Here is a 13,877-nt window from a genome sequence, read left to right on the forward strand (position 1 = left end):
ATGTAAAAAAATTTTCAGCAATCAAATTTTATACTCAATAATGAAACTTTGCCACAATCCAATCTTATCTCTCAATCTGTTTTGATTCAGCTGATTATAATACACCATAGTTAACCTTGTTAGCTTTAAAGCAAACCATGGCTTATACAACATTCATGAGGCTACCAGTGAAATGGAAAAAAAGGAGCTAAACTTTGTATAGAACTTAAATACAACCATATGCAGGTAATGTATTAAGTCAGCAAAAGTTCATTTTTCATCACCTGAAATTTGTATCTCTTGCAATTATCTAATTCAATATTTTCCACGGTATGTAGAAGATCCTGTGATCTACCCAAGGGTAATAATATACAAACATTTTGGTTGAGTACTGAGAAAAGCACAAGACAGATCGTGTTTCAAATTGACTGACTTGCTTTGACAAAATGATAGAGATATCGTGGTCAACTGTCAATAGTGTGTTACACCACTTTACTGAGACTTAGTTTTTTTATTATTAATCATATGTACATAAACACTTACAGGGAATTTTGTCATTTGCTCTATCAACCAGCAGGACCTGAGGGTATGTCGGGAGCAGCCCACAAGGGTCATCTCACATTCCGATGCCAACTGAGCATGCACACAATATTCAACAGAAGAACATACAGTCAACATACAAGCGACAACAGCAAAACAAGCCTAGTTCAGGCCTCCAGTCCGTGTCCCTGGACTGGCACACATTGGGGCTCTGGCCACCGGACTCACCAGTTTAGGGGCTTTGACCTCTGGGTTCGCTAATCTTTGAGCTTCACACTCAGGGCTCACTGATCATGGACCCCTAGCCTCAAGACCTGCTGATCAACCTCGGGCCTTCAATCCCAGAATTCACTGACCTTCGGCTTCCGGCCCTAGGACTTGATGATATCAGAGATCACTGACCCTCATTCTTGGGGTCCACAGTCCTCTGAATTTATTCAGATTTTAGATTGTAGACTTTAATGCACATTATGCTTTGCACAGTGTAAGCAACAGAACATCAGTCCTCTAAGGCCTTGAGCAAAGCCAATGCAGATCTCTCGTTAGGCTTTTATTTATTGAGAAACAGCACAGAATAGGCCCTTCGAGTCATGACATCCAGCAAACCCCGACTTAATCCTAGCTTAATCATGGGAAAATTTACAATGATCAATTAACCTAGCAACCACTATGTCTTTGGACTGTGGGAGGAAACTGGAGCACCGGGAGGAAACCCACATGGTCACGGGGAGAATGTAGAACTCCTTACAAGCAGCGGTAGGAACTGGAAGTTTTAAAGGCACCGCTTCCATCTCATGAAAATCTTCTCCAGCTTGTGTGCCTACACTAGTATCAAGTAGCAGTCCGACTGCCTCCACATAATCCAAATGTATAACAATAAGCCAATAACTCTAATTTAAGATGAGATTAAAGTATCATTCAAAGACACAGACTTTGCTACCAATGGCAAAAAGTTGTGTCTTTTAATGAAACTTCATTCATGTTTGTGAATCAGACAATGAGTTATTAAACTGTTCCTATTACCTTCAGTTTTCCAAATGCCCATATTCAAATCTACAGTCCTTGTGAATACAATCCAAAGACCAAAACCTGAAAGATCAAAGCTTTTGGGAATGCATCTTTCATGAGATATTTTAGATTGCTTACAAGTCACATTCAGTTCTCTAAGCTTTAATGATGTTGCTGAAGATCAAGCACATGGCTCCAGAAGCAATCCAGCTGTTTCAAACAACCGGGAAGGATAACAACAAAGATATGCTTTTTCTCCTCCATTCATGGGATTTTTTTTTTAAAAGAAGGTGGCAGTACTATGACAGAAATATGAAAGAGCAATATATAAAGGACAAGTCATGGAATGGACCGATCATTTCAGTACTACACTACAATTCTCTCTTCCTTTTGCCTTCAAAGTCAGACATTGCTACATCCTATCACCTAGTTCAGGGGTCGGCAACGTTTACCACTGAAAGAGCCAATATGGACCCATTTCCCACAGAAAAGAAAACACTGGGAGCCACAAAACCCGTTTGACATTTAAAATGAAATAACACTGCATACAACTTTTTTTTTTGCCTTTATGCTATGTATAAACAAACTATAATGTGTTGCATTTATGAAATTGATGAACTCCTGCAGAGAAAACGAAATTACATTTCTGCATGCAACAAAAACATTTTGAACTCCGAAAAAAAGACGTTGGGTTGAAGGTTACTCCATAGGTAGCCTACCTTGGATGGAAGAATTAAAAGAAAGCGCGCACTGGTGGGTGTCAGGCATTGGCAGTGGTGATGTATATTAATAGCGATAAAAAACACGTTGTAGCGGTGTAGCGCTACACGCAGCGCTAAAATAAAGACACTGCAGTCAAAGGTAACTTTATTCGAACTAAACAGCCTTGATTTAAAGCCTCCCTCAACCCATCCCCATGGGCGCGGATGCTCCAAAAGCCACGTACTCACAAACCCCCGTAGGCTATCTCCCTTAGCCGGAACGGTGGCTAATTGTGAGCCGGTTCGGATGTGCCAGGAAATGGGGTCTCCACAATGGTTTTAGATTGTACAAGATCACCATAATCTTCAAATTTCGAATTACATTTCAAAAACTAACGAACTACAGGGAGCCACAGCACAGAGATCAAAGAGGCGCATGCGGCTCCGGAGCCGCGGGTTGCCGACCCTTGACCTAGTTCATGGTGGTGCATAGTATGCAGCCTCTCAGTACTCTGGCCATTACACTTGTAAGTTAGTTTATTATTGCCAAGGAACAATGAAAATACCTGTGCTGTATACCATCCATCAGGCCATTTCATTACAAGGTAAAGCAATAACAGAATTAAGTGCAAAGTGTTAGAGTATAGAGAAAGTGCAGCGCAGGTAGACATTAAGGTGCAAGGTTATGAGATAGAGTGTGAGATCAAGTCTATCAACATCAATAGTATTATAACAGAAGCTGTCCTTGAGCCTTGTGGTACATGCTTTCAGACTTACGTATCTCCTGCCCAATAGGGAAGTGGGAGAAGACTGCATGTCTGAGAGGAAGGGAGTCCTTGGAAAGGAAATGAGTTTGGGTGATGTGCTGGGCTGTATGCACAAGTCTCTGCAGTTTCACAGACAGACCAGTTGTCATACCAAACCATGATACATCCAAATAGGATGCATTACATGGTGCATTGATAAAAATTGCTGAGGGCCAAAGAGGATATGTCAATTTTTTTTAGCCTCCCAAGGAAGGTGCTGCTGTGTTTTCCTGGCCGTGGCATATATGTGGTTGGACCTCGACAAGCTATTGGTGACATTCATACCTAGAAAGTTGAAGCTCTCAACCTCAACACCGTTGATGTAGACAGGAGCTTGTGAATCTCCTCTCTTCCTGAAGTCAATGGCCAGCCCTTTTGTTTTACTGGCATTGAAGGAATGATATTTGTCATAAAACTCTATCAGTAGGCTCTCTATTTCTTTCTTGCACTCTAGTTCATTGTTATTTGAGATGCATGGATGGTGACTTTCCAATCCACTTTTGTTTAAAATATGTATAAAATGTGTGAAGCCCATTGGGTAGGGATGTACTGTCAGCAATGCAGCCAACTTCATTTTGTAGTCCATTATAACCCTGCCACAAATGATGGTTACTCTAGGACTCTAGTTAGGACTACCATTGTCTCTTTGAATCCCTGATAGTTCTGCAGAGGTTGCACCTTGATATCTTGTGAAGGTCAGCATCACCTGATCTGAATGTTGCAGACCAAGACTTCAATAGGGAAAGGATCTCAGTTCATCCATTGTTTCTGATTTGGAAGGACCCAGGTTATCTTCTGTGGTCCAAACATACCAGCTGATAAGGTCCGTGACGGCGGTGACAGTCACATCCAGGCTGAGCGTGAGTCCGTGAACATGGTCCAGTCTAGACCAGCACTGAATGACTTTCTGTACTGGACCTGCACACTTCAGCTTCTGTTGGTTATCAGGGAAAAGGAGCACAGCCTGGTGGTCTGAACCTCCAAAGTGCGGGTGGGGCGGGGGCTGTGGTAGAGTAGCTCAGTAGGTGTCTTTGATGGTTGTTTAGAAAAGGTCAAGTATGTCTGAGCCTCTGATGGGACAGGAAAAATGCTGGTAGCATTTTTGGAACACACTCTTGAACGCATTTTGGAACACACTCTTGGCTTGGTTGAAGTCATCGGCAGAGATGAAGAGGGCCTCCGGAAATCCTGTTTCAAGCCCATTGACCATGGAGTATAATTTACTGCATGCAGCCTTCCTCTGCCTGGCATGGAATATAGACTAAAACGATTACTGATTTCTGTGTCACTGGTACAGATCCTCTTTAGCTTGTGCTTGCTAACAGCTAGATAACCTCATCTTCATCTTCTTGACCACCTGCCTTTGGTGAGCAGCTATGGGATCTTCACAGAATGTCAGCATCACAGTGGATATTTAGGTTTTAGGCAGCTGCAGTAGCAACTCACACATACAAAAATCAATCACATTACTTCATGTAAGGATTTCCAGAAACATGATAATCCTTTTATCTGCTGTGCCTCTCGACTGCAATTGCATTTTCTGTACTGTCATCATAGTCACTCTGGACAACTACAATGATCCAAGAGTCAACATGCTTAACACTAGAGAAACAAGGCAATGTGGTAGAGAGTGAGCGTGACAACAAGAACAAGCCACAGCGAGTTTGACAGAATTGGCAACAGGCAGAAGTGGAGAGGTGGACAGAAACAAGATCCAGCCCTCAGCTGGGCCTCTTGTCTTCACTACCACCTCCTCCCACCTCCATGAGAGCGACAACAAGCGGAGTCCAGGTCAAACATCTGGGCTCAATCCAGGGTTTGGTGTGAATCAGACCTCCCACTCCAACCACAGATTGAACATCATGCTGATTTTGTGATTGTTACTCTAGCACCAGGTAGGATGGAAATGGCTTTGTCCCTGGGTACAGATCTGGACTGGAATCAGCTCACATCTTTTACTTTGCTCTGAAACTGACTCCAGTTCATCTCACAAATTGCCAGAAATTCAGATCAGGTCAGACATCTGCAGAAAAAGAAACAGTTAACATTTCAGGTCCAGGAAGTTGTTTCTCCAATAACAATACAAAAAAGATCAAGTGAGGAAAAAGGACAGAATGCAATACTAGCTCCTCTTCTCCCTTAGGGCTCCTGCTCCTATCCCATTGCTGTACCTCATATGAACAAAAATTCACAATGTTGAAGTTCAGCAATGGATGCTGCGAAGTTATAGTACGTGACGCCTAGCAGTCGTGGGATGAATGACATTGGAATGCACGAGACACTAGAATTGAAAAATTGCAAAGCCCAGAGGTCCAGAGGATTGGAGAAGAATACACATAGTGAAGTGGTTGAAACACAGGGATGAATTTAAATGTATATGACTAGAGGTTTTAAAAGCAAAGGACTATTTGGGGACTTTCCAAATATACTAGAATTCTATTCCATCTTAATAGATCATATAAAACAGTTCAGCCAAAAATTAAGCTTTCAAATATTCAACTAACAACTTTTTAAAATGCTAACTACAGTATTACTGAAGGAAGGGCAAAACATAAACAAGGCAAAGCTGCAAGCAGCAAGCTCCCTTTTCAATTCTAACTTTGCCGATTGAACAATGGCATGCAGTTTCTGCATGGCTGAACCAGTTTCGACAACCTAATTTCCCCAAAGTACATAACTGGGATGAAGTACCAACAAAATTTAAGTTCAAATTATGTCTACTATAAATGAAGTCGCCTTTGAGTCACTTACAGAACATCCTGATAGAGCCCGGCCCTACAAGAAAACTGGCACCATTCCCACAGCGCAGATCAGATTCCAAAAGGTAAGTGAAAACCAAAGAAGAACTGCAGATACCTGAACATCAAAATTAAAAACATAACATACTGGAAAAACTCAGCAGGTCAGGCCTCATCTGTGGGATGAGAAACAAAGTTAACACTTCCAATCAAAGACCCTTGTAGAAATGGAGTCAGAGCTAATTCTGATGAATGGTCTTCAACTTGAATCACCAACTGTTTCTCTTCCCAAGGATGCAGTCAGACCTGCTGACAATTTCCAACATTTAATGTACAATTTATTAATCCCATGCATTTATTGGTCAATGAGGATCTAAAAAAATTGTTTCATTTTGGCATTTGAATACATTAGAAGTTTTTTTTAGTGAATATAATTTAAAATTAGGTTATAATTGATGAACTATCACTGACTTTTCAGCTGCATTAGCTAAGCTCTTATTAAAAAAAATCACTGTCCAATTACACTGATATAAAGCAGAGTTTGTATTCAGCAATAAAGGCAGAAATTTATGGCATAATATGAACCAAGATCACCAATTGCGCTCATAGTAGAAAGTCAATCTCAAAGACCATGCTGACCTACTGGCATTGTTAATAGAGCTTTAATTTATTAAGAAATTAATAAATTCTAAGGAAAATTTCTAAGGAAATTTCTAAGGAAAAGAGAGAAATAAAATCAGAAGGAAACTAAGTATTCAAAACATTTTTAAATATAATTATTCTTTTTATGCCAGCCAATAGTGTAGTGGCATCTGCACCAGACTTCAAGCGAGTGGTCTCCGGTTCGAATCCGGCCGACACCACACATCCCGGCCACTCCCTGTTTGACCCGCTGCCGTCCAGCAAAAGGTTCAGGACACTAAAAGCCAGAACAAATAGACTGAGGAGCAGCTTCTACCCCAGAGCTGTGGCCTCCATCACTCCACTCCCACAGAACAATGACTGAAACTGTGAGCACACACAAGGACTCAAATACTTGCACTAACGGCACTTTGTGCATTTCTGTGATATTCTGGTGCTGCTGTAACTTACTTTCTGCTACTTATCTGTTTTTCTATTACTGTCTTGTTTTTATCTACCGCTTTATTTAATTGCCTGAGAGGAAGCCAAACAGTTTCATTGTACCTATGTACAAATGACAATAAAGATCATTCAATTCAATTCCTTGCACATTTACAATCTGTGCTGGGTTAAGAGTCGAGCTAGCAAATTTGCCTCATTATAAAACAGACAAAAATGCTCAAGAAATGGCAAGGAGTTTTGCCCGCTACGCCACAAGGCATGGTAAGCAACGACAATAGTTATTATGCTGAATGAGAAGCTCTTCTTTTTAATGGTTAAGACTTCACACACTTTCAATAGGCAGATGATGGGAACACTGTGCCAGATCTCCCATAATAAAATTTGTTCTTGTTTTTTCCCTGAGGAATTGGATATGGTCTGATAAATTCCATCTTCAACAAATACAACTTCTTGTCCGTGATATAAAAAAAAACATAAACCTAAAAAATAGCCACTTTTCTAGAATTCCCAAGTTATTCCAAATTTAAATAATGATCAAGACCATCACAAGGAAATTTCAGTTGCATGGTAAATGCAGTGAATAGGAGTCTAAACCCGAAATGCGTATTGATAATTGGTATTGTCAGTGAAAGCAGATTCACAGCAATCAATTCTTTGACTAGATACTGCAACCTTAAACAAAGAGAAAAGTATTTGGAGCCACATGAAAAACGAAAAAGAAAAAAAAATCCTAAAATTTAACCAAAAACTGGCAATAAATCTTTTATTAAATCAAGCTTGAAGTCAGTACAAATTATGGTCATGTTTGAATCTATCACTGTATCAAACATTTTCTAATCTATAATCACAGCAGCTCTTGAAAACTATACTAGTATTTAATTGTCATTTCCCTTCACTAGAACATTTAACAAATTTTCTTCATTATTAGCTACCTATTATCCACTGACCAGATAATGATCAATGAAGACTTAATTGTTCTCCACAGTAATACTGCAAAAAAGATGGATAAGTCCCTGGGGCCAGACAGGATATATTCCAGGATACTATGGAAAATGACAGAAGATATCTCTGTGCCCTTGGTGATGATCTTTGCACCTTCACTGGCCAAGGAGTACTATCAGATGATTGGAGGATGGCAAATGTTATTCATTCAAGAAAGGGAGTAGCGAATTAGGAATTATGGACCAGGCAGTCTGACTTCAAAGGTGGGCAAGTTATTAGAAAGGATTCTTAGAAACAGGGTTTACGAGTATAATCAGAAACATAAGCAAGTCTGCAGAAGCTGGAAATCCAAAGTAACACACACAAAAGACACATTTCCTCCTGCCAGAACTCGCCATTCTTAACCAGTACCTATTCTCTGCTATCCAGCATGTATTCCGCTTCAAATTCATCTGAGGACAATGAAGCAATATTATTACTTCCCAGTCCTGAAGAAGGGTCTCGTTCCAAAATGTCAACTGTTTATTCATTTCCATAGATGCTGCCTGTCAGGAGTTGCTCCAGCATTGTGTGTGTGTTGCTTTGGACTTATGAGTATTTTGAAAAGTCTAGTCTAATTAGGGATATTCAGCATAGCTTTGTGAGGGGCAAGTCATGCTTCACGAGCCACATTGAGGATGTGACAAAGCACATTGGTAAGCACACAAGAAACAGGAGCAGGAGTCGGCCATCTGGCCCATCAAGTCTGCTCCATCAATCAATACGATCATGGCTAATCTGGCCATGGACACATTTCCCTCATTTCCACCTACCCTTAACCCTTAATTCCCCTACTATGCAAAAGTCTATCCAACCTTGTCTTAGATACTCTACTACTTCATTGGGCAGAGAATTCCACAGATTCACCACTCTTTGGGAAATGCAGTTCCTCCTCATCTCCATCTTAAATCTACTCCACTGAATCGTGAGGCAATATCTCCTAGTTCTAGTTGGTGATGAAGGTGAATGTGGTGTAAGTGGATTGTAGTCAATGATTTGATAAGGTATGCCCATTCAGAAAGTTAGGAGGCAAGGGATCCAACGTGGCTGTGTGGATACAGAATTGGTCTGCCCATAGAAGTCAGAGGGTGGGATTAGAGGGAGCATATTCTGTCTGGAGGTTGGTGACCAGTGGTGTCCTGTTCTGGATACCTGGTCTTTTTGATTTGTATAAATGACTTAGACGAGTAAGTGGAATAATAGGTTAGTAAATTTGCAAATGATTGGTGGAGCTGTGGATATTATGGAGTGTTGTAGGTTGCAATGGGATATTGACAAGACGAGATGGCTGAGTAGTGAAAAGTGGGACAAGATTCATTTTGGAAGGTCAAATTTGAAGACAGAAAAGCGGGTTCTTAGCAGTGCGGAGGAACAGAGGGATCTTGGGGTTGACATCTACAGATCCATCAAAGTGGCCATGCAAGTTATTAAGAAAACGTATGGTGCCTTAGCCTTCATTAGTCAAGGGCTTGAGTTCACAGGCCACGAAGTAGTATTATAACTCTATAAAACCACAATTTGACCACACTCAGAACATTGTGTTCAGTTCTAGTTGTCTCATTGTAGGAAGGATGTGGAAACTTCAGAGAGGGTGCAGAGGAGATTTACATGGATGCTACCTGAACTAGAGGACATGTCTTATGAAGACAGGTTGTGTGAGCTAGGGCTTTGCAGTGATGGAGAGTGGCAGATGACTTGATAGATATGTACAAAATGATAAACAACATAGATAGAGTGGATAGTCAGAGTCTTTTACCCAGGGTGAAAACTTCTAATATAAGGGGGCATACTTTTAAGGTGATTGGAGTAAAGTATAGAGGGGGTGTCAGAGGTGAGCTCTTTGCACAGAGAGTGGTGGGTGCATAGAATGGACAACTTGGGATGGTGGTAGGGCAGATACATATAGAGATATTTAAGAAACTCTTAGATATGCACATACATGAAAGAAAAGTAGAGGGTAATGTAGGAGGGGGAAATTTGATTAGCATCATCACCAAAGGGCCTGCACTGTTCCATTGCTTGTTATATGTTCTAAAACATCTTCACTGTGCTTCCATTTATGTAATTTTATCCTGAGAGCCTTGAATCTCAAAATCGAAAAATCTAAATAATAATTTAGTTCTGCTGAGAGGGCAAATTAATGACACTATAACAATATGAAGAGTAAGGTTAATATTCTACATTTATAGCTTTATTTTGCTGTACCATTTATCAAATATGTTCTGTCAAACACGCACTATTATTTCAAGGCCTTCAATCGTGCATTAAACTTGTATTTTTCAGTTTCTGCCTACTTCACTCCCTGCTAAATATCGACCGCTCCTCGGTAGAGATTGTTAAGAGCACCAAATTTCTTGGTGTTCACCTGGCAGAGAATCTCACTTGTTCCCTCAACATCAGCTCCATAGCAAAGAAAACCCAGCAGTGTCTCGACTTTCTGCGAAAGCTGAGGAAAGTCCATCTCCCAACCCCCATCCTCATTGCATTCTACAGGGGTTGTATTGAGAGTATCCTGAGCAGCTGCATCACTGTCTGGTTCAGAAATTGCACCATCTCGGATCTCAAGACTCTGCAGCAGATAGTGAGGTCAGCTGAGAAGACCATCAGGGTCTCTCTTCCTGTCATTAACGACATTTACACTATACGCTGCATCCGCAAAGCAAACAGCATTATGAAGGACCCCACGCACCCCTCATACAAACTCTTCTCCCTCCTGCCATCTGCATTTGGGCTCTCACGACCAGACTATGTAACAGTTTCTTCCCCCATGCAATCAGACTCCTCAATACCCACAGCCTGGACTGACACTGTCTTGTTTATTATTTATTGTAATGCCTGCACTGTTTTGTGCATTTTATGCAGTCCTGGGTAGGTCTGTAGTATAGTGTAGTATGTGTTGTTTTTTTATGTAGTTCAGTCTAGTTTTTGTACTGTGTCATGTAACACCATGGTCCTGAAAAATGTCGTCTCATTTTTACTGTGTACTGTACCAGCAGTTATGGTCGAAATGACAATTGACTAGACACACGTATTGATGTCAACTATATGATTATCAGCCTGTCTAGAATTTTAACTTACAGAACTCTACTCTGAAGTACAATATTGCCCTTCATGCAACCTGTTCAAACCGTATAATGCTAACATGGCAAAATCCTTCAGGTACTGTGCAATGACTGAGGCTTATCACAGGAACTAAGACAGAATTCCATGAAATGAAGAGATTGCAAGAGGCTTCAGATAAGTGCAATGGTACATTTCAAGTGTTTGTAAACTTAGAAAAATGGCTAAGGCTGTAAACAAAATTTATTCATAGTTCAATCATCATGCTACAAGTGACCTATATCAGGACCTGAGATCATTCTGTAATTGCAAGCACACCTGACACCTTTATGACTTTGTAAAAAATAAAATCAATTTTTCTGACCTGCTGGGTAATAACATGAGATCAGAGTCAGAAATGCTTTGGAGTTAAATAATCACGCAAGTGGCATATGTATTATCAATTTATAATAGAGATATCAATATAACATACCTGTTTTCTTTTATTCTTGCTAGTAGCGGCTCAAGCCAACCAACAGTGCATTCACAGTGTGCATCCAGAAAAGTGATGACCTGGCCTTTCGAAGCAGCTGCGCCCCGAAGCCTGGCACGAATCAATCCCGATCGTTGTTCCATCCTAATGATCTTCACTGGAACTTGCAAATTCTTAACGTAACTCTCCAAAGGTTTCTTCAAAAAATCTGCAGAAAAGTGATTCATAGCTAATTTAATCAACAATTAAAAAAATCTGAAAAATAAAGCTTATTTCGTGAAACTTTTGCCTAAAAACACAGCTTCTTTTGAAAACGGGAGCTGAAACATATTGTGGCATCAGATGGATTAAGTGATGTGTTGTCATCTGTGTAAAACAACGGATAGAATGGCACTTTGTGGAAAGTTGCAATACTGTGGATTCCGGTTAATTAGGAAACACTGGGACCAATACAGTTTGATGCAATTAAGCAGCTGTCCTACTTAGCCAAAGTTTCACAGTAATAGTTAAAAAGGTATTAAAAAATCAAACTACCATTGAACTTAGCAACAAATTATATATTCCAATGAAATACCTAAGAAATTAGAAAACCATCAATACTACTATGGTAGAATAAAATTATGCATTAGTTCCTAATAGTTATTGAGGGAGGAATTCACCTGTCACGTTATTTTGATTGACTATAAATGAATGAAATTGTCATAGACACCTAGTGTAGATAATGGACTGCCTTCATACAATGCTGTCGATGATTGCATGTTCCAAATCTTCATTTTCATTTGTAACATTCAAGATGATTGACAATACCTTCAAATTTTTCATAGTCCCAACTTGTTGAAGTAGTGAAATTGCTACATCTTCAGTCCCAGGCATTTCTGTCATCACCAAGTTTGAATGCTTGAAACCATAGTATGCAGAGCAGTTCTGCTTATTTCTTGCCAAACTTCAGTGACACATATCACTGTGCTTTAAACACAAGCATGCACAACTGATGCTATTTGAAAACTATTCATTCTAAGCATGGCCACACAAATGCACACAAACTACACTAGCAGTTTCCTGTCCCAATTAAGTGGCATAGTGTAATAAATAAATGAAGGGAATGCTGACGATGTTCTTGATTAGTTTTTGTTTTTTTAACAGTTATCCCAAATAAGTAACTCTCCTGATTAACCAAGGCCCAATTAACTGAAATCCACTGTATTTTGAAAGACCTATCAGCACACCTTGCATTCCAAATGTTTGCTATGAATCTACGTTAGCTTCCTTTGTAAAGTAACAAAAAAAGGGCAAAGTTTAAGGCCAATAATGGAGGGCAACAAAAGCATTGAGAAAACAAGGAAGAAAATGAACTACAAGAAGATTATACACAATACCAAATTTGATCTACAACAGCCTATAAGTTGAAGAATAATAGATATTAATATAAGGAAAAATATATTTCCTTTCTAATTATAATGATCATGATATAAGACCGTAATTGAGACTTCTTTGCGCGATTGGTTAAGAATTCATTTTCAACACCAACGTATGAGATCTAAGGTTTTCATTCTACTTTTAGACTTTTTTTGAAAAAAGATTCATTACTTAAACAAAAGACAGTAACATTTTTATGCAATTTTTACTCAATAGTAATGTTCTTACTTAATTAGCTGTCGCTCAATAGCATACTCAATCATATTTTCTGTTTTTTGGAGTTAGTGCAATACAAGTATTAAGAACAAAATTGCTGAAGTTGCTATGCTCACAATGCTAGTTCTGGCCACTTGCTACCACAACTGTTCCACTCTAACCCATACCAACATGTATCTTTACTGCCAAGCAAAATTGGAAAAACATTTCAAGAATGTAATTTTCTCCACTTCAGTTGGTTCCTTTGTCTAAATATCATACGTTCCGAAAAAATAGAGCATAAGATGTTGATCTGGTACCCTCTCTAACTCTCTTCATGAAAAACATACATATCTATGGCTCTCATTATTCTATAAATCTACTCAGATCTCCCATCAGGTTCCAGACAAAACAACCTAAGTTTGTTCAACCCCTCCATTATGTACGTCTGCAGTATATGCCTCCACTTTTGTTGACTGGTTACTTTTTTTTTTTTACAGCCCTTCTGCACCTGCTTTCATGTCAGGACTGTTCCAATTGGGATGTGGAGAGCAGAATTTAAAGATTTTGTCACAATTTTGACTAGATATTTGCATTAACGAGCAGGTATGCGTGTATATTTAATAAAGTGACCCCTGAGTGTATGTTGAATAGGATGCTCCAAAGGGTCTCGCCATTTAATGTATGGTTTCCTCTTACCTTTGGCCTCCAAGAGTGCAACACCTCACAATTGTCAGGGTTAAGCTGTATCTGTAATTTCTCTGCCCATTTCTCCAACAGATTTCAATCCCGCTGTATCCTTTAACAACCTTCTTCATTAGGACACTACTAGTTACAGACCTCCAATCAGGGAAACACGCTAATTAAACACCCCTCCTTTAATAAACTACGTCTTCAA

At 39.7% G+C, this 13,877-nt stretch overlaps 1 protein-coding gene across 2 annotated transcripts in view; it reads right to left on the reverse strand.

Annotated features, from left to right (window-relative positions):
• galnt13 (UDP-N-acetyl-alpha-D-galactosamine:polypeptide N-acetylgalactosaminyltransferase 13) overlaps positions 1 to 13,877 on the reverse strand; it is a 359,051-nt gene that overhangs the window by 108,161 nt on the left and 237,013 nt on the right. For both annotated transcript variants that reach the window (XM_059966532.1, XM_059966531.1), the window contains exon 5: positions 11,369 to 11,576. In XM_059966532.1, the coding sequence (XP_059822515.1) occupies positions 11,369 to 11,576 (208 nt within the window). The remainder of the gene's footprint in view (positions 1 to 11,368; positions 11,577 to 13,877) is intronic.

This window comes from Hypanus sabinus, chromosome 4 (assembly GCF_030144855.1).
Source record: "Hypanus sabinus isolate sHypSab1 chromosome 4, sHypSab1.hap1, whole genome shotgun sequence".
In the NCBI taxonomy this organism is placed as follows: domain Eukaryota; kingdom Metazoa; phylum Chordata; class Chondrichthyes; order Myliobatiformes; family Dasyatidae; genus Hypanus; species Hypanus sabinus.